The 21,667-nt window shown below is 42.8% G+C and overlaps 1 protein-coding gene across 1 annotated transcript in view; it reads left to right on the top strand.

Annotated features, from left to right (window-relative positions):
• LOC140726290 (probable E3 ubiquitin-protein ligase HERC3) overlaps positions 1 to 21,667 on the top strand; it is a 97,636-nt gene that overhangs the window by 66,565 nt on the left and 9,404 nt on the right. The window contains exons 19-22 of the mRNA XM_073042474.1: positions 3,474 to 3,617; positions 11,622 to 11,788; positions 17,518 to 17,584; positions 20,946 to 21,028. Of these exons, the coding sequence (XP_072898575.1) occupies positions 3,474 to 3,617; positions 11,622 to 11,788; positions 17,518 to 17,584; positions 20,946 to 21,028 (461 nt within the window). The remainder of the gene's footprint in view (positions 1 to 3,473; positions 3,618 to 11,621; positions 11,789 to 17,517; positions 17,585 to 20,945; positions 21,029 to 21,667) is intronic.

Genomic DNA, 21,667 nt, shown 5'->3' with positions numbered 1-21,667 from the left:
CCACCAGCCTCCAGGTCCAACGTATAATTCTCCGTAACTTCCGCCACCTCCAACAGGATCCCACTACCAAGCACATCTTTCCCTCCCCCCTCTTTCTGCTTTCCGCAGGGATAGCTCCCTACACGACTCCCTTGTCCATTTGTTCCCCCCCATCCCTTCCCACAGATCTCCCTCCTGGCACTTATCCTTGTAAGCGGAACAAGTGCTACACCTGCCTTTACACTTCCTCCCTCACCACCATTCTGGGCTCCAGACAGTCCTTCCAGGTGAGGCGACACTTCACCTGTGAGTCGGCTGGTGTGGTATACTGTGTCTGGTGCTCCCGGTGTGACCTTTTATATATTGGTCAGATCCAACGCAGACTGGGAGACCATTTCGCTGAACACCTACGCTCTGTCTGCCAGAGAAAGCAGGATCTCCCAGTGGCCACACATTTTAATTCCACGTCCCATTCCCATTTTGATATGTCTATCCATGGCCTCCTCTACTGTCAAGATGAAGCCACACTCAGGTTGGACAAACAACAGCTTATATACCGGCTGGGTAGCCTCCAACCTGATGGCATGAACATTGACTTCTCTAATTTCCGTTAATGCCCCTCCTCCCCTTCTTACCCCGTCCCTGATATATTTAGTTCTTTCCCCCCCCCTCCTCTTTTTTCTCTCTCTCTGCCCATCATTCTGCCCGTTCTCCATCTCCCTCTGGTGCTCCCTTCCCCCTTTCTCTCTAGGCCTCCCATCCCATGATCCTTTCCCTTCTCCAGCTCTGAATCCCTTTTGCCAATCACCTTTCCAGCTCTCAGCTTCACCCCACCCCCTCCGGTCTTCTATCATTTCACATTTTCCACCTCCCCCCCCACTACTTTCAAATCTCTTAGTATCTTTCTCTTCAGTTAGTCCTGACGAAGGGTCTCGGCCCAAAACGCTTCTCCCTATAGATGCTGCCTGGCCTGCTGTGTTCCACCAGCATTTTGTGTGTGTTGCTTGAATTTCCAGCATCTGCAGATTTCCTCGTGTTTATCATCAGGACCAGTTAACATTACGGTTGAACTGTATGAAGCGCTAGAAGATTTTGGTGTAGAGAAATTAATAATCTTATTGAATAGAATATACAACAGTGGCAAAGTACCAGAAGATCTTTTAAAGGCAGTATTCATTGCACTGCCAAAGAAACCAGGTGCAGCAGAGTGTGGACAACACAGAACAATAATTTTAATGAGCCACCTCACAAAAATTCTACTTAGAATTATCATGCTCAGAATAAGAAACAAAATTAAACCAGAGATCAGTGAAGAACAGTGCAGCTTAGTCGAAGGCAAGGGAACATCAAACACAACTTATATTCTCAGGAATATTATCGAAAGTACAACAAGACCTATACTTCTGTTTCATTGACTACACAAAAGCCTTTGACACAGTGAAACACCAAGTCATCATGAAAATGCTTAGAGATATTAATATCGACGGAAAAGATCTAAGAATAATCAGGAATCTCTACTGGCAACAAAGTGCAGCCATACGGATAGACAACGAGATTGGTGAATATCAGCCAATAAAGCGAGGAGTCAGACAGGGTTGTGTTCTATCAGCAGACCTGTTCTCCCTGTACAGTGAAAACATCATGAGAACCATACAAGACCTACCTGGAATAAGTATAGGAGGATACAATATCAACAACCTCTGCTATGCGGCTGATACAGTACTGATAGCAAACAGTGAAGTAAATTTACAGAAACTAGTATCTACCATCAACACAGAGAGCGAAAGACGTGGCCTAACCTTAAAGAAAAAGAAAACTGAAGTAATGGTAATATCAAAGAAACCTGATATCCCAAACTGTAGGATCGTATTGGGAAATGAAATCTTGAAACAAATTAACAACTTCAGGTACCTTGGATCATGGGTAACATCTGATGGCAAATGCGAAACAGATGTAAAAGCAAGAATAGCAATGGCAAGAACAGCATTTACAGAAATGAGAACCATCCTAACGAACAAGAAAATACCAATTGACACCCACCTTAGAACTCTCAGCTGTTACATTCTTCCTATATCGATGTACGGCTGCGAGTCATGGACCATCACAAATGCAATGGAAAAAAGAATCAATGCAGCAGAGATGTGGTTCCTCAGAAGAATGCTATGCATATCATATACAGACAGGATAACCAACAAAGAAGTTCTATAGAGAATGAAAACAAAACGTACATTACTTAAAAAGATCAGAAAGCAGCAATCAAAGTTCTTCGGACTCATCATGTGAAGAGAGACATTAGGACATTTAGTTACAACTGGAAAGCTGGAAGGAAAAAGAAGCAGAGGCAGTCAGAGAATGAAAATGAGAGATGGATTAACATCATGGTTGGAAACGGGAGGCAACAACTACAAGTCGAAGAGTCGGACCATGATGGATGGAGAGACATGATCACCTACACTGAACGGCAAGGCACCTGAGATGAGTATTTCATACTACCTAGGTTTGCACCACTACAGTTTACACCATTCCACAGTTTTACATTCATTGCTGTATTTATTGTAATATTTATTTATTGGGTAGTGGGGTGGAGATACGTCTCTTCCAAAGGAGGTGTAAGGAGTTCCTTCCCTCCACTAGACTTCAGATTTCCCTTGGGCAAAATGTAGCACCTGCTTAGCCCCCTACCCCCACCGAATCAGGGTCACATGAAGCCATGGGAGCAGGTGGTGGATATCACAAGTTTGGTTATGCGGCCGCTGTTGCCAGGCAGACAATCTCTGAAGAGTATTGATAATGGCTGGGGTGACCCGTCAGGTCAAGACACTGCCCAGAAGAAGGCAATAGCAAACTACTTTTTGCTATGATGAGATGAGAGGCATTGATCGTGTGGATAGTCAGAGGCTTTTTCTCAGGGCTGAAATGGTTGCCACAAGAGGGCACAGGTTTAAGGTGCTTGGGAGTAGGTACAGAGGAGATGTCAGGGGTAAGTTTTTTACACAGAGAGTGGTGAGTGCATGGAATGGGCTGCTGGCAACGGTGGTGGAGGCAGATACGATAAGGTCTTTTAAGAGACTTTTGGATAGGTACATGGAGCTTAAAAAAAAAGAGGGCTATGGGTAAGCCTGGTAATTTCTAAGGTAGGGACATGTTCGACACAACTTTGTGGGCCGTGGGACCTGTATTGTGCTGTAGGTTTTTTATGTTACTACTACTGTAGAAAAACTTACCAAGAAAAATCATGGTGAAAGACCATGATCGCCTACGTCATATAACATGGCACATAGTGTTGATGATGATGGTTTATTAATCTGTGTATACTGTTTAATCTGAGCTTCACATGAGCAAAGAAGTTCATTGCACCCTGGTATATGTAACAGCAAACTAATCTGAAATGTAACTTTTGTCTTCAGATCTTTCAGTAGGGCAGTTAGGATGGGTGGCAGTGGAGAGGAGTGAATGTGCCTGAATCTGACCCTGCTGACTTATTCCTGGTGCAGGTGGTGTTTCTGGGTGAGGAAGCAGTGGATGACGGAGGGGTGACGAAGGAATTCTTCCTGCTGCTCCTTAAGGAACTGCTGGATCCCAAGTACGGAATGTTTACCTACTACGAGCAGTCCAGACTTCTGTGGTTCTCCGAGAAAGTGAGTGTCTTCTTTGGCCTCTGTCTGAAGCTACGTCAGTCTTTCTTTCAGATTATAATCCTGTGAAGCATCAGGGCAGGTCTTGGCTAATCCATTCTGGCACTCTGTCTCTCAAGCTGATTCTCCTGTTTACTGAACTCATGACTGATTGGTGTTTATTCACCTGCCTTATCTCTGTATCCCTTAACACCCTTTCTAAATAAAATCTACTGTATAATTTTTATAACACTAAAGGAAGCCATTTGGCCCATCTTGTGACTGTCAGCTCCTAGTACAACAGGCTGCTGTCCATTTCTCAATACCCCTCAATCTATTCTCACTCAACTGCCTATCTCATTTCTTCTTGAAGGAACTGGTTGATTTTCTTCCACCATTTCATCTATCAGTTAATTACGGGTCATAACCAAACTGCACTTAAAAAGATTTAAAAAGCTGTACCTTGCTATCGATATCTTTTCTCTCTGGCCTGTGAATCTTTGCTGCTGGGAACAGTCTCCCTTGATTCATACTAAATAAATCCCTCATGATCCTGCCAACTTGCCTCAACTCTGCTCTCAACCTCCTTTTTGGCAGGAAGAACAACTTAATTTCTGAAATCTGAAGTCTCTCCTCCCTAGAAGTATTCTAGAAAGTCTTTTCTTCACCCTGTCTGAAATCTCCACATCTTTCCTAGTCAATTTCAACTTTAAATGTTCCATTGTACCCCAATTGCTACAACAGCTCCTCCTTCAAGTCTCCCTACTCTCAACTAACTCCTCAGCGGTACTTTGGAGAAGGTAACCTACAGATTAAATGGAAACCAATGTGACAACTTTAACATTCAATTTTTTCTCTTTTCTGCCTTGACTTCATTTTTCTTGGAAAAGCTTATCTCTTCAGTGACTGTATTGTTCCCCGTTGTAATGAGGTCCACATTTTGGCGCCTCAGTATTTTGAACAGGTAATTATTGGATTGATTAAAGGCCATGGTTTGGGTTCCCAGAGATGGTCTCTGTAGATTTTCCTTATAGAGTCCCTTTTGTCACCCTGATGTACCTCACATTGAAGGAGGATATTCAGCCCTTTGAATCTTTGCTGGCATTTGGAACATTCCTATAAGCTCTATTTCCCATTTATTCCCCTGAAATCTGTTCTCTCTCTCAGAAGACCATAAAACATAGGAGCAGAATTAGGCCATTCAGCCCATCAAGTCTGCTCCATCATTCTATCATGGCTGATCCTGGATCCCACTCAACCCCATGCAGCTGCCTTCTCACAATATCCTTTGATGCCCTGACCGATCAAGAAACAAATATACACATGGACTTGGCCTCCAGCGCAGTTTGTGGTAGAGCATTCCACAGATTTACTACTCTCTAACTTTCAAAAATTCCTCCTTACCTCTGTTCTAAAGGGTTGCCCCTCAATTTTGAAGCTGTGCCCTCTAGTTCTGGATACCCCCCACCATAGGAAACGTCTTCTCCACATCCACTCTATCCAGTCCTTTCAACATTCAGTAGGTTTCAATGAGATCCCCCTGCATTCTTCTAAATACAGGCCTAAAGCTGCCAAACGCTCCTCATATGTTATCCCCTTCATTCTTGGAATCATCCTCACTGAGATATGGGGCCTGAAACCATTGCCAATACTCTAAGTACAGCCTGACTAATGCCTTATAAAGGCTCTGCATTATCTCTGTTTTTATATTCTATTCTCCTTGAAGTGAGTGTCAACATTACCTTTGCTTTCTTTACCACAGACTCAACCTGTAAACTAACCTTCTGGGAGTTTTGCACGAAGACTCCTAAGTCGCTCTGTACCTCTGATGTTGGAACCTTCTCCCCATTTAGATAATGGTCCACACTATTGTTCCTTTTACCAAAATGCATTATCATACATTTCCCAACACTGTATTCCATCTGCTACTTTTTTGCCCATTCTTCCAATTTGTCTAAGTTCTGCCACTTCCTCAGCACTATCTGCTCCTCCATCTATCTTCACATCTATTCCATTAACTAAATCATCGACAGACAATGTGAAAAGCAGCGGTCCCAATACTGACACCTGAAGAACACCACAAGTCAGCAGCAGCCAACCAGAAAAGACCCCTTTTATTCCCACTCGCTGCCTCCTGCCTATAAATCATTCCGCTATCCATGGCAGTATCTTTTCTGTAACACCACAGGATTCTACCTTGTTAAGCAACCTAATGTGTGGCATCTTATCAAACACCTTCTGAAAGTCCAAGTAAATGACATCCACTGCCTCTCCTTTGTCTACCCTGCTTGTTACTTCCTTGAAGAACTCTAACAGGTATGTCAGATTTCCCTTAACACAAACATGCTGACTTTGACTTATTTTGTCATTAGTCTCCAAGTACTAGAAACCTTATCCTTGATAATACACTCCAACACTTTCCCAACCACTGAGGTTAGGCTAACCAGCCGATAATTTTCTTTCTTTTGTCTTCCTCCCTTCTTAAAGAGTGGAGTGACATTTGCCATCTTCCAGTCCTCTGGGGCCATGCCAGAATCAAGTGATTCTTGAAAGATCATGACCAATGCATCTGTTACCTCTTCAGCAACCTCTCTCAGGACTCTGGGATGTAGGCCATCTGGCCCAGATGACTTATCCATCTTAAGACGTTTGAGTTTGCCTAGCACTTTTTCCTTTGTAATAGCAATGGCCCTCACAACTGCTCCCTGACACTCACAGACCTCTGCACACTTCTAGTGTCTTCATTGTGGAAGACAGATGCAAAGTACCCATTAAATTCATCTGCTAATTCTTTGTCCCGTTTTCTACCTCACCAGCATCATTTTCCAGTGGTCCAATATCAACCCTCACCTGCTTTATATTATTGGCTAGTCTGCCCTCCTATGTCATCTTTTCCTTTCTTAGAGCTTTTTTAGTTGCCTTTTGTTGGATTTTAAAAGCTTCCCAATCATCCAACTTTTCACTCACTTTTGCTACCTTATATGCCCTTTCCTTGGCTTTTATGCAGTCCATAACTTCCTTTGTCATCCACAGCTGCCTATTCCTGCCATTTGAGAACTACTTCTTCTGACGGCATATCTATCTTGCGCCTTGTGAACTATTCCCAGAAACTTCAGCCATCTCTGCTCTGCCGTCATCCCCACCAGTATCCTCCTCCAATTCACCTGGCCAAACTCCTCTCTCATTCCTTTATTCCGGTGCAATACTGATACATGTGAGTTACGCTTCTCCCTCTCAAATTGCAGTATGAGTTCAATCATATTATGAACACTGTCTCCTAAGGGATCCTTTAAGATCCCTAATGAGATCTGAGTTACTACACAACACCCAATCTAAGATAGCCTTTCCCCAAGTAAGCTCAAGCATAAGCTACTCTTAAAAAGCCATCTCGTAGGCATTCAACATTTTCCCTCTTTTGCGATCTGACACCAACCTGATTTTCACAATCCTCTTGCATATAGAGGTCCTCCAATACAATTGTGCCATTACCCTTATTACATCTCTTTTCCAGCTCCCTTTGCAATCTCAACCCCAGATCTTGGCTACTATTTGGAGGCCTATATGTAATTCCCATGATGTTTTTTTTTACTCTTGCAATCTCTTAACTCCACCCACAAAGATTCAACATTCTCTGACCCTATATCACCTCTTTCTAAAGATGTAATTCCATCTCTTTCCAACAGAGCTACGATACCACCTTTGCCTTCCTGCCAGTCCTTCTGATACAAAGTATATCCTTGTATGTTAATCTCCCACTTTGGCCTTCTTTCAGCCATGGCTCAGTGATGCCCATAATATCATACCGACCAATTTGTAATAGTGCCACGAGTTCATCCACCTTATTCCAAATGCTACGCGCATTTAAATGCAACACCTTCAATCCTGCATTCTTCGCCCTTTTGAATTTTGCCTCTGAGTCACGATTTAACTCTTTGCTCTGTCTGCATTTGTACCCAGTGATTGGCTTGTCCACATTCATGTTACACCTATCACCTACTTGTCAACTTGCTGGCTCATCCTCAGCACTATTCATCTTGGTTCCCACCCACTGCCACGTGCTAGTAAATCTGCCCACAAAAATATTGGTCCCCATCGGATTCAAGTGCAACCCGTTCCTTTTGTACGGGTCCCTCCTGTCCCAGAAGAGGTCCCAGTTATCCAGAAATCTGAATCCCTGCTTCTTGTTCCAATTCTTCAGCCGCACACTTATCTGCCATCTCATTCAGTCCCTATCCTCACTGTCGTGTGGCACAGGCAGCAATCCTGAGATTACTACCCTTGGGGTCCTGCTTCTCAGCTTCTTTCCTAACTCCCTGTATTCCTTTTTCAGGACCTCCTCCCTTTTCTTTCCATGTCGTTGGTACCAATATGTACAGTGTCCCCCCTTTTCAGGATATTGTTGGCTGCATCCAGAAACATCTTAGATCCTGGAACCTGGGAGGCAAAATGCTATCTGCGCTTCCTTTTTGCGTCCACAGAATTGCATATCTGTCCCGCTGTCTATGGAGTCCCCTATCACTGCTGCCATCCTCTTCAGTTCCCTACCCTTCTGAGCCACAGGGCCAGACTCAGTGCCAGAGGCACAGCCACCGTTGCTTCTCCCATGTAGGTCGTCACCCCCAACAGTACTCAAAATGGAGTACTTATTGTTGAGGGGGATGTCCAGAGGGGTGCCCTCCACTATCTGCCCGTTAACTCTTTACCGAAGTTTTTACTTTTCATCTGCACTGGAGGCAATGTACAATGACCAATTAACCGATCAATCTGTCCTCCTTTGGGATGTGGGAGAAAACCAGAACACCTGGATGAAACCCACACAGTCACAGCGAGAGCATGCAGACTCCACAAAGGCCGTGCCTAAAGTCAAGTTTGAACATGGGTTGCTGGAACTGTGCATCAGCAGAACTATCTGCTGTGAACTATCTTCTCCATTCAAAAGAAATTTAAAGAAGGTTAATTTTTTAATGATACATATGACCTCTGTCCTAGCATCAATCTACATAGTACCTCTATTTAACCTTTTTTTTAATATGGAAACTAGAACTGGCCACAGCATCCAATATATTTGAAAGGAAGTCTTGTGAAGCCGAGATGGCTGAAATGTTAAATTGCTTGTGCATTGATTTTTAACGGTCAGGTAAAGAGAGAAGTGGGCTGTTTGGTGAAGTTAGTTACCATGGAACAAAGCATGGATTGAACTGTGTCATTGATGTGTCATCTGCCCAGATATAGAGCAGGAATATTGAAGGACTTGCAGTACAAGGAAACAAAATCAAAATGCAGATGCCAGAATCTGAAACAAAAACATAAGTTGTCAGCTAGCCAAGTAGCATCTATTGAAAGAGAAACCAGTTCTGATAAAGGATCTTGGACCCAAAACATTCGCTGGTTTCTCTTTCTGTTGACGCTGCTTGGCTGGCTGAGTTCTTCCAGCCTTTCTGTTATTATTGATGTCAATTTCACTTCCTTTTCTGCCTTGGTGACTGGATTAAACTGTAGGTCTAGTCTTCTGATGTGGCTGGGTGGTAGAATGGGGGGGTTACTAGGTAGCAGAGTGAGGAACATCTGAGGTAGGTAGGTGATGGCAGGATCAGGCCCTAGCTTTCAGTGTATAAAAGGAAATTCACCATGGCAACTGAGTATAAAGACCCAGCATTAAATGTTAGTATTGACAATGGTGCCCATAAAATTATTGGGTTACTATAAAAATGTACGTGGTTCACTATGCTCTTTGGACAAGGTAATCCACTGTCCCAACCTCTCTAGTTTGTATGTGACTCAATCGACACTGTTGAAGTTATTCTTACCTGCTCTCCTAAAAGCCTCAGCAAACCACTTGATTCGAGCAATTAGGGAAAAGCAATAAATGCTGGCTTCCTTGTAAATGAATGAACAACTACCTGGGAACACTGACAGTGCTTAACCGTAAGGCTATAACATCCCTTCAACACCATTCGATTAGATTGCTCTTGGACTGTTATCAAAGCTGCATTATGTTTATTCATATTTTATATGAAACTGAATACCTCTAGCAAGTGTAGTCCAGCTCTGGACCTGTTTCAGGACCCTTTAAGGGTTAGCCACATGGGTAACTTGATTGGGTAAGATCAACAGATCTTTTTCCCCTGTTACGAACCCCGTAACTGGGTCACTTACCAGCAAAGATAGAGAGGTCCGTTGAAGTCTGATGGTACTATTTTTAACAGTATTTATTGGTAAAAATACACAGAAATAATATCAATGCAAACATACAGATAATATACGTCGTCAATACTAAATCTAAAAGTGCGGGTATAATAATAATCAATAAGAAATAGCTCTATCGTTGTCTAGGGGATAAATGTATTGTCCGATGGAAATATAAAAGTCACTCAGTTCATGCAGGCTTCAGCCTTTGGGGACCGCTGGGTTTTCAATTGTTGGAGAGAGAGAGAGATTTTAGAAACTTGCCAGCTTTTCCTTTTTATGATCTCGATCCTTCGACATTTCGTTGGTGGCCTCTTCTTTAGCTAAGCCGTTCTTCCGTGGTAAGGCCCCAATCCCAGGCAACGGGAAAGGATGCACGCGAGCCCTCCACCGGCTGTCGCTATTAAACGCTGTCACGGAATTTCTAGCGTCTCTCCTGGTTCGTCTAAAGGGGTTGTTCCCCAGACCCTCTTTTATCCTTACTCACGGGGTCTCAGATGTCAATCAGGTTGGGATGATGCAGTCCCTCAACCAGCCCACTCTGGTCACCCCCTGAGGGCTTCAATGAATAGTACAGTACTCAGTACACAATTCCGTCTCCAAGAGACAATGGCCGTTATCCGTGGCTTTGTCTTGCTGAGGGGCCAGGACACATTCCAAAAACCTTGAGGATTCTCTCTCATTTCCTGGGTCCCAGACCCGAATTAATAGCGATCTTGCGATTCTCAAGAAGGAGGGGGCTACTTTGTACCCTTTGGCCCCTCAGAGTTGTGGCACATTCGTAACACCCCAAAGGAATTAGTTGATTAATTTTGACATGGTCATTATTGGTAATACTAGCTCACATATACTGTCATCGGTGTACATACCTGGGATATAAACAACATGAAAGTGAACCTTTTGCAGCAGCATCACACATGTTATAAGCATGACAAATATAAATTAAACTTAAATTAACATAAAATTATACATAATTTATGTGACGAAAATACATAAAGAAACATAACCACGTTAGTGCAAGTTGAGGGAGCTATAGTCCGAGGTAGAAATAGGTCAGTTTAAGAACCTGCTAGCAGTGGGGAAGAAGTTGTTGTTGAACCTTAAGGTGTGGGTCTTCATGCTCCTGTACCTCATGCATGATGGTGGCAATGATAGCTTGGTTGTTAGGGAAACTTAGTGGCTGATGTTGTTTTCCTAAGACATAGCCTCTTGTAGAAGTCCTCAATGGAGGGGAGAGTTTTACCCATAATGCAACTGGCTGAGTCTGCCATTTTCTGTAAGCTCATTGTAGTTTTGTATTCCAGATTTATTCAGTTACTTAATCTTAAATTCCTCATGTGCCCTAGTGAATAGTCACATCTCTGGCTGCTAGTCTTGTAACTCTACTGCTATTGAACCTTGGAGTTTTTTTTTACTGCCCAGGATCACAAGACGTTGCAGAGTTATGAACGCAGCTCAGTCCATAATTAAGACTAATCTCTCCTCCATGGACTCTCATTCTCTCCCCCCCCCCCCCCCACCTCCCCACTTCCATTAGGCGGAAGATACCAAAGCTTGAAAACAAGTCCCACGAGAAATAAGGACAGATTTTATTCTGCTGGTTTTTAGTCTGTTGAACAAGTCTCTTATACAAGAAAGATGAATTCTTAATCTCGCTAACTGCCTTGTCATTCCCCTTGCACTTTAACAGTAAGACTATAATCTGCATTCTGTTATCACACTCCTTTTGTTCTGCCTCACTATACTTGTTTGTCTGGAATGCATGCAAAACAACTGCTTTTCACTGTATCTTATTGCAAGTGACAATATAAACCATTTAACAATTTCTCTCTTACACTGCAGACGTTTGTGGAGTTGAACTGGTTCCACCTGATTGGGATCCTATGTGGCCTGGCCATTTATAATTTCACAGTAGTAGACCTTCACTTTCCACTTGTGCTGTATAAAAAATTGCTGAATGTCCCACCTTCCCTGGAGGACCTGAAAGAGCTGTCCCCCACAGAGGCCAGGTGAGTCCAGTGCTTAAGACTTGCATTCCTAGAGCATGATGTTGCCTGGGACAGAGTGTTTGCTTTGGGCACAGTTTCAGCCTTCAAAAGAAAGTTTCACTTTTTCTTTTGCCCAAATGTAAAATCCAACTTGAGACAGTGGAATTGAGCATTGTGTTAAAAAAATTTAATCGAATCAAATGTGGCTTCAGTATGTTTTGATGTATTTGACAATATTAACTTGTTGCAGTTTGAGGAAACCACAGGAAAGTTTTTGTTTCACCATTGATTCAAGTGATCCTTGTACATTATAATGAAGCATTTTCAGGTAACATATTGATGCACAGCAATCAGACTCGGGACATCTCCAGGCAGTGAATGGGTGCCGTTTATGCGGTTGGTTTTGTCCTCAGTCAGAAAATTTATTAAAAAATCACTTGATAGTGTAACTGTGCCAACAGCATATTGTAATGAACGGCATGAAAAGCACACAAAACTGATGATAAGAAAGAGCAATTACTAAAAGTGGAGAGAGAGAGAGGAAACAAGTTATGATGGTCATAGGAAAGAACATATGTATCTATGTTGGACTACTCCATTTAATAAAATCATGGGATCCCATTTGTACAGTACATAATGGAGCCCATAAGTCAGACACTTATAACCTGGGATGAGCTGTATATACAGTAGTAAATGAAACATCTAAAAGCTGATTTATTTATTCCTTTGTTAACAAGTGATCTGTTTGCGAAGAGGAGCTGAGGCATGGGGTAGATAATCCGTGAATTTACTGAGTGGCAGGCCAGGCTTGAGGGGCCACATGGCCCACTCCTGCTCCAGTATTCTTGCATTCTCCTGTAAATGAACAAAGTTTTAACAGAAACTCAGCAAAAGGCATTTCTGAGGAGGTGGGGGCAAAGGTTAGAGAGATGCAGGACAGCCTTTTAGCATCACACACAAAATGCTGGTGGAACACAGCAGGCCAGGCAGCATCTATAGGGAGAAGCGCTGTCGACGTTTCTGGTTGAAGCCCTTCGTCAGGACTAACTGAAAGGAAAGATAGTAAGAGATTTGAAAGTAGAAGGGGGAGGGGAAAATGCAAAATGATAGGAGAAGACCGGAGGGGGTGGGGTGAAGCTGAGAGCCAGAAAGGTGATTGGCAAAAGTGATACAGAGCTAGAGAAGGGAAAGGATCATGGGACTGGAGGCCTAGGGAGAAAGGAAGGGGGAGGGGAGCACCAGAGGGAGATGGAGAACAGGCAGAGTGATGGGCTGAAAGAGAGAAAAAAAAGGAGGGGGGAGAAAAGCTAAATATATCAGGGACAGGGTAAGAAGGGGAGGAGGGGCATTAACGGAAGTTAGAGAAGTCAATGTTTATGCCATCAGGTTGGAGGCTACCCAGCCGGTATATAAGGTGTTGTTCCTCCAACCTGAGTGTGGCTTCATCTTGATAGTAGAGGAGGCCATGGATAGACATATCAGAATGGGAATGGGAATTTCTTTCTCCCTAGGCCTCCCGTCCCATGATCCTTTCCCTTCTCTAGCTCTGTATCCCTTTTGCCAATCACCTTTCTGGCTCTCAGCTTCATCCCACCCCCTCCAGTCTTCTCCTATCATTTCGCATTTTCCCCTCCCCCTCCTACTTTCAAATCTCTTACTATCTTTCCTTTCAGTTAGTCCTGACGAAGGGTCTCGGCCAGAAACGTCGACAGCGCTTCTCCCTATAGATGCTGCCTGGCCTGCTGTGTTCCACCAGCATTTTGTGTGTGGTGTTTGAATTTCCAGCATCTGCAGATTTCCTCTTGTCAGCCTTTTAGCATGATTTTTTTTTGAAAGTTTGGAAACTCCGGGGTGGAAGTTTCCGAAGTACATGGGATACAGTTTGTAAATAAACAATGAAGAATGTCATATCTAATCAGCATATAATGCTTTAAAAATTCTGGGAGACTTCCCAGCCTTCCGGAAAGCCACATCTGCACCAGGTGCGCCAAGCTGTTGCTCCACAGAGAACGTGTTCAGGAACTGGAGCTGCATCTCGGTGACCTTTGGTTCAGACGGGAAACTGAGAAGGTGATATTGGAAGATAATCAGCCCTTAGCTGCAGGAGGCAGGTAACGGGAAAAGAAATGGGCAGCCGGTGTTGAGTACCGCTGTGGTCATTCCCCTCGATAGTAAGTATACTATGTTGGATACTATTGGGAGGGACAACCTACCAGGGGAAGTTTAGCGACTTGGGTCTCTGGCACTGAAGCTCAGAAGGGAAGGAGGGAGAATAGGACTGCAGTAGTGCCAAGGAATTCTATAGTTAGAGGAGTTGAACTAGATTGTGTGGACACGATAGAGACCCCGGATGGTGTGGTGTCTCCCAGGTGCCAGAGTCAGGCATGTCTCCGGTTGGGTCCACAACATTCTGAAGTGGATGGATGAGCTGTCAGAAGTCATGGTACATATTGACACCAATGACGTAGGTGGGGAATGGGAGGAGGTCCTGAAGAGAGAATTTCGGGATCTAGGTAGAAAGCTGAAAAGAGGACCTCCAGGCTGGAAATCTAAGAATAGGCTGAGGAACTGGTGCAGGGGGCAGGGTTTCAGATTTCTGGATCACCAGGATCTCTCTGGGGAAGGGATGACCTGTACAAAAGGGAAGGGTTACACCTAAACCCGAGGGGTCAAATATTCTTGTATGCAAGTTTACTCAAACTGTTGGGGAGGGCTTAAACTAATCTGGCAGAGGGATGGGAAACTGTGTGATAGGGCTGAAGATGGGGTGGCTGGTGTACAAGTAGAGCTAGTGTGTAGTAAGACTGTCAGGAAGGACAAGCAGATGATAGGGCAAAATTGCAGTCAGTGGGATGAGGTGCATTGTAACAGGGGGACAACATCAAAAAGGGCAATGAATACAGGACTAAAACCATTACATTGGAATCCATGAAGTATATGGAATAAGGTGGATTTTGTGGTGCAATTAGAGATTGGCAGGAATGATGTAGCCATCGCTGAGTCATGGCTGAAAGAAAGTTATAGTTGGGACCTTAACATCTAGGATAGGATGGCATCCGTAATCTCGCGAGACCATGGATCTGTGCATGGAAAGTCTCGAGTGTCCTCTCCAGGGTGCAGGCCTGGGCAAGGTTGTATGGCAGTTGCCCATGCAGCAAGTCTCCCCTCTCCACGCCACTGATGTTGTCCAAAGGAAGGGCAAGGGCCGATACAGCTTCACACCAGTGACGTCGCAGGAGTTGCCAGAGCAAGGTTGAAGACAACATCGGACTGCCTTAGGGGCTCCAGCTCCGGATTTGTCCTCAGGGTTTACTCCCGAAGCTTTTCCCATAAGTGGGTATGGCCGCAAGGCAGCGGAGGTTTGAAATCAGAGTTTTCCCTCTCTTAGATGGACTGCCTTCCCAGGCTGACAACCTCCATCTACCCGATGGATTGTATCAAAAGGGAAAGCAGGTAGGCAGAGGTTGTGGGGTGACTCTTTTGATGAAAATGAGATTTTCCTTAGAAAGAGGTGACATAGGATCGGAAGATGTGGAGTTAAGAAACTCCAAGGGTAAAAAGAACCTGATGGGAATTATATACAGACCTCTGAACAGTAGCCAGAATATGGACTACAAATTACAACAGTAGACAGAAAATGTCCAAAGGATATTTACGGGGTTTTTCAATATGCAGGTAGATTGGGAAAATCTGGTTGATGATGATTTTGGATCCCAAGAGTAGAATGCCTACGAGATGGCTTTTTAGAGCAGCTTGTGGTTGAGCCCACTAAGGGATAAGCTTTTCTGGATCAGGTGTTGTGTACAGAACCAGATTTGTTTAGGGAGCTTAAGATAAAGGAATCCTGAGGAGACTGTGATCACAATATATAGAATTCACCCTGCAGGTTGAGAAAGGTGACGACAAAGTCAAATGTATCCCTAGTCCAGTGGAGTAAAGGAAATTACAGAGATATGAGGCAATTATAAATGTCACTCCAAGAAGGGAGGGAGCCAGAAGAAAGGAAGATTATTGGCCAGTTAGCCTGACCTCAGTGGTTGGGAAGGCTTAACAAGTTAATGTCAATTGTTAAGATGAGATTTTGGGATACTTGGAGGCACATTGTAAAATAGACCCAAGTCAGAATGGTTTCCTAAAAGGAAGATTTTGTCTGACAGATCTGTTGGAATTGCTTGAGGAAATAACAAGCAGAATAGACAAAAGAAAATTGGTGGATGTAGTGAAATTGGATTTTCAGAAGGCCTTTGACAAGGTTCCGCACAAGAGGCTGCTTACCAAGAGAAAAGCCTGTGGTATTACAGGAAAGATTCTAACATGGATAAAACATTAGCTGATTTGCAGGAAGTAGAACGTGGGAATAAAGGGAGCCTTTTCTGATTGGCTGCCAGTGTCCAGTGATCTACAGGGGTGGGTGTTGGGACTGCTTCTTTTTACATTGTGGGGGCAGGGAGTGTTGTAGAAGCAGGGAGGCTGCAGAAGGACTTGGATCAGGAGAATGAGCAAAGAAGTGGCAGATGGAATACAATGTAGGAAAGTGTATGGTCATGCACTTTACTAGAAGGAATAAAAGTGTAGGCTATTTTGTAAGTGGGAAGAAGATTAAAAAATCCAAGGTGCAACAGGACTTGGAAGTCCTCATGCAGGATTCCATTAAGGTCAACTTGCAGTTTGAATTGGTAATGAGGAAGGCAATGTCAGCATTCATTTTGAGAGTAGTGGAATATGAAAAGAAGGATGTAATGCTGAGGCTTTATAAAGCACTGGTGAGGCTTCGCTTGGAGAGTTGTGAACAGGTTTGGGCCCCTTCCCTAAGAAAGGATGTGCTGACGTTCAAAGGAGGTTCACAAAAATGATTCTGGGAATGAAAGTCTTTTCATATGAGGTTTGTTTGATGGCTCTGGGCCTGTACTTGCTGGAACTTAGAAGAATGAGGGGGTCCTCATTGAAGCTTTCAAATGTTGAAAGACTTAATAGAATAAATGTAGAGAGGATATTTCCTATAGTGGGACGGATTAGGACCAGTAGGCACAACCTCAGAATAGAGGGATGTCCATTTGGAATGGAGATGAGGATGAATTTATTTAGCCAGAGGGCAGTGAATCTGTGAAATTCATGGGTGGCTGTGGAGACCAGGTCATTGGGTAGATTTACGACAGAGGTAGATAGACTCTTGGTAAGTCAGGGCGGGGAAGGTTACAGGAAGAAGGAGAACAGGGGTGAGAGGGAAATGGATCAGCTATGATTAAATGGCTGAGGATTCTCAATGGGCTGAGTAGCCTAATTCTGCTCCAATGTGATAGTCTAATAAAGGGAGTCAGCCACTTTGGACTGAGATGAGATGTCTTCACTGCGAGTGTAGTGACTTGCTTCCCAAGGACCTTCGAGGCTGACTTATTAGAATTTTGATGATTAACAGAACTGAGAGAGATGCGCTAGTGCAGATAGATTATCTGCTATGAGTTTACTGAGTAGTGGAGAAAACACAAGGGGTAAATACTGTTTTTCTGCTCCCACTTTCTTATTCAGAATTAGTCCACGTCCTCCTTGCTGTCCCAAGAAAACAGTACATAAGGGCTGAAAACTTGTTACCAAAGCATTCTTCTTTAAAGCAGATCACACTGAGTTCTTTCTGCCTCGCATTTGCTTGACCTAAGCACCAAAATATACTCTAGCAAGGTTTACATGGAGTATGTAATGAATTTCACAAATCTATTCAGATTAGTCTTTTAATCAGATAACTTTTCTTTAAGGAGCTTGCAGGAACTGTTGGATTACCCCGGTGATGATGTTGAGGAAACTTTCTGTCTCACATTTGCGGTAAGAGCTGGGGAAGATGGATCAAATGGTGGGAGTTTAACTGGGTGTTGCTTGCTTGCTTTAATTTCCCTTGTCAATATTTCTGAAGTTTAGCTAGCCAGTCAGATTGCATATATACAGAACCATTGAGCCCTGCTGAGTCTTTGTAGAGCAATCAAAACATCCTATTACCAGCTTTTTCAACACAGCTTTGCCATACTTTCTCCCATAGTTTTCTGTCCAATTTCCTCTTCAATTTATTGAATTTTCTTCCACTATCCTGGCCGTCAGTGAATTCTAGATCATACTAAGTGTGAAGTTTTTTTCTATTATCAGACTGAGCTGTTTTGCCAGCCATCTTAGGTCAGTGTCTTCAGGTTCTCAATCCTTCTGCCAGCAGAGACAATTTGTCCTTGTACACTTTATTTTCATATATTTTTGGAGGCCTTATCAAATGGCTTTCAACCACCACCCCCTTTCCAATTTATTAGATCTGCCATTTACCTGGCATTGGGCTCATACCAGTAGGAAAATGAAAAGATTCTTCGGTAACTTGTTGGGTGATCCTTGGTCTTCAGCCATGTTTAATTCTTTTGTAACTAATGATCAACAGTGTTGAAAGAACATGGTTGAGGATGATGGTGGTGTCAAAATAATGCTCCACTTTTCTTTCCCTGAGTTTTGCCCAAAGCAATACAGGTTTGCTCTTTGAACATCTATAAAAAAATATACAAACCGCATTTCCAGAAAAGTTGGGATATTTTCCAAAATGCAATAAAAACAAAAATCTGTGATATGTTAATTCACATGAACCTTTATTTAACTGACAAAAGTACAAAGAAAAGATTTTCAAAAGTTTTACTGACTAACTTAATTGTATTTTGTAAATATACACAAATTTAGAATTTGATGGCTGCAATACACTCAACAAAAGTTGGGACAGAGTTAAAATAAGATTGAAAAGTGCACAGAATATTCAAGTAACACTGGTTTGGAAGACTCCACATTAAGCAGGCTAATTGGTAGCAGGTGAGGTATCATGACTGGGTATAAAAGTAGCGTCCATCAAAGGCTCAGTCTTCGCAAGCAAGGATGGGTCGTGGCTCACCCCTTTGTGCCAAAATTCGTGAGAGAATTGTTAGTCAGTTCAAAAGGAACATTTCCCAATGCAAGATTGCAGAGAATTTAGGTCTTTCAACATCTATAGTACATAATATTGTGAAAAGATTCATAGAATGCAGAGACATCTCAGTGCGTAAAGGGCAAGGTCGGAAACCACTGTTGAATGCGCGTGATCTTGGAGCCCTCAGGTGGCACTGCCTAAGAAACCATCATGCTACTGTGACAATTATAGCCACCTGGGCTCGGGAGTACTTCGGAAAACCATTGTTACTTAACACAGTCTATCGCTGCATCCAGAAATGCAACTTGAAACTGTATTACGCAAGGAGGAAGCCATACATCAACTCTATGCAGAAACGCCGGCGAGTTCTCTGGGCCCGAGCTCATCTCAGATGGACCAAAAGACTGTGGAACCGTGTGCTGTGGTCAGATGAGTCCACATTTCAGCTAGTTTTCGGAGAAAACGGGCGTTGAGTTCTCCGTGCCAAAGATGAAAACGACCATCCTGATTGTTATCAGCGAAAGGTGCAAAAGCCAGCATCTGTGATGGTATGGGGGTGCATCAGTGCCCACAGCATGGGTGAGTTGCATGTATGTGAAGGTACTATTGACTCTGAGGCATATATTAGGATTTTAGAGAGACATATGTTGCCATCAAGGCAACGTCTCTTCCCAGGACGTCCATGCTTATTTCAACAGGACAATGCCAGACCACATTCTGCATGGGCTACAACAACGTGGCTTTGTAGACACAGAGTGCGTGTGCTTGACTGACCTGCTGCCAGTCCAGATCTATCTCCTATTGAAAATGTATGGCGCATCATGAAGAGGAGAATCAGACAATGGAGACCACGGACTGTTGAGCAGCTGAAGTCTTATATCAAGCAAGAATGGACAAAATTTCCAATTGCAAATCTACTACAATTAGTATCCTCAGTTCCAAAACGATTAAAAATTGTTATTAAAAGGAAAGGTGATGTAACACAATGGTAAACATGTCTCTGTCCCAACTTTTGTTGAGTGTGTTGCAGCCATCAAATTCTAAATTTGTGTATATTTACAAAATACAATTAAGTAGGTCAGTAGAACTATTGAAAATCTTTTCTTTGTGCTTTTGTCAGTTAAATAAAGGTTCACGTGAATTAACATATCACAGATTTTTGTTTTTATTGCATTTTGGAAAATATCCCAACTTTTCTGGAAATGGGGTTTGTACGTGTATATATATATAATATATATATATATAGTAACATTTCTCACTTGGTGAATAATTTTAATTCCTATGAGTTCAGTTAAGATCTGGGAGGTTGAAAAGCCAGTTGCCCGAACCTAACTGGCTATTAGCTTCAGCATCAAATTGGAGGAGAAACGTTCAAACCTTGCTTTCCTAAGATCAGCCTCCATAATACCCTTCTGGTTTCTGTAAAATATGAGTTGAGATTGTGCAGGCCTAGTTAGCTGATCCCAGAGGTGTTGGTCAGGGTAATGAGAAAAGACTGAAAAAGGATGGACTTTTAACAAGAAAACTATACATTTGAGAGATAAACTGTGAGACAGAAAGGGAGGTGGTATTTCAGAGTGTCACCTAAAATTAAATAGTGTACTTACAGGTGCACTCTGGAGTCAAAGTGAAGGTTAGGACTGATTTAAAGGAAGTTTTACATGCAGTGAGATCAAACTCAAGAATGAATTTTAGGACAGTGGAGGTAAAGTCAGTGGATAATTTAATAAAGAACTGAAGGCTACAATGGTAGAATAAGGATCTTAGAAACTTTTTTTATTATTCAGAGACAAAGCCAGCATTTAAAGCAGATTGCAGTTGTTGAGGAGATGGTGGTAACGTGTTCTTGAGGTTCTATGGTCCAAGTGGTGAAGGTTCTTCCATAGGAACAGTGGGGACAGATGTTCAAGATTTTGACCCGGTGATGATGAAAGAATGATGGCATGGTTACTTCCCATTTAGGATGTTACCTGACTTGGAGGAGAACTTGAAGATGGCAAAATTCCGACAATTCTGTTTCTCTTGTATCTTGAATGTAGGAGTTCCTGGTTTGAGAGGCTGTTGTATCCATTTTTCTGGATAGAGTTAATACAATATCTTTTCTCACTCACTGTTCGATTGGTCTTGAGGAATAAGATGTGGTCACATTACACAGCGTCTTATAAACACAGAGGAGCAGACTGAGAATCAGTGTCTGTGGTTTTACCATTCTCTACACCGGTTTTAACTAACTTCTTCTTTTCTCCTTGGATTGGTCAGACTCTTCGAGAAAACTACGGAGTTACAGAGCTGCAGGAATTGGTTCCAGGAGGTAAAAGTCTACCCGTGAAGAAAGAGAACAGGTGAGTCTGCCACGGTGTTTGGAGAGTTCTGTTGGAGCGATGAATTGTGGAACTTCGCTACTTTCTGGGTGAAATAACAAACGCTCTGCCCCATATGACCAAATATACAAATGAAACTGGGTGAAATAACACTGGACAACAAAGATTTTGCTTCTTGAATAGTGTCTCTTGTAGATTTTGGACTACTGATCATGATCACATGTTACTGATCACCATGAAATTTCCCTATCATGCACCGTTTTTGGTGATTGTTTATATTTGTTATTTCAATTCATAATTCAAGCAAATTAAAATGTTGCCCACAATGTAAGTTTTCTACATTGTCCAGGCATGCCAGCGCATACTTAGAGAGGGTGGATGCTGCATGGCAGGACAGGTTTCAGAAAGGCTATAAAACCATCATGCACATACCATTCTATGCATTGTGTTTATATATTTAGCAGTTTGCAATCGTGTTCATGCTAATGCTCCATGCGCACAGCATTTTGTGTGTACTCATTATACTAAAATAAATGCATTCTCAGGAGTATGTGTGATCGCAAAATGTCTTGACAGTGTTGCAACAGCCTCAATACTTTCTGTTATATTTGTGGTGAGTATGTGCTTAGATCTCAAAGATGGAGCATGATTCCTCTTATT

Source organism: Hemitrygon akajei, chromosome 4 (assembly GCF_048418815.1).
Source record: "Hemitrygon akajei chromosome 4, sHemAka1.3, whole genome shotgun sequence".
Lineage (NCBI taxonomy): Eukaryota > Metazoa > Chordata > Chondrichthyes > Myliobatiformes > Dasyatidae > Hemitrygon > Hemitrygon akajei.
The sequence above is the reverse complement of the archived record's forward strand: the minus strand, read 5'-3'. Positions and strand labels throughout refer to the sequence as shown.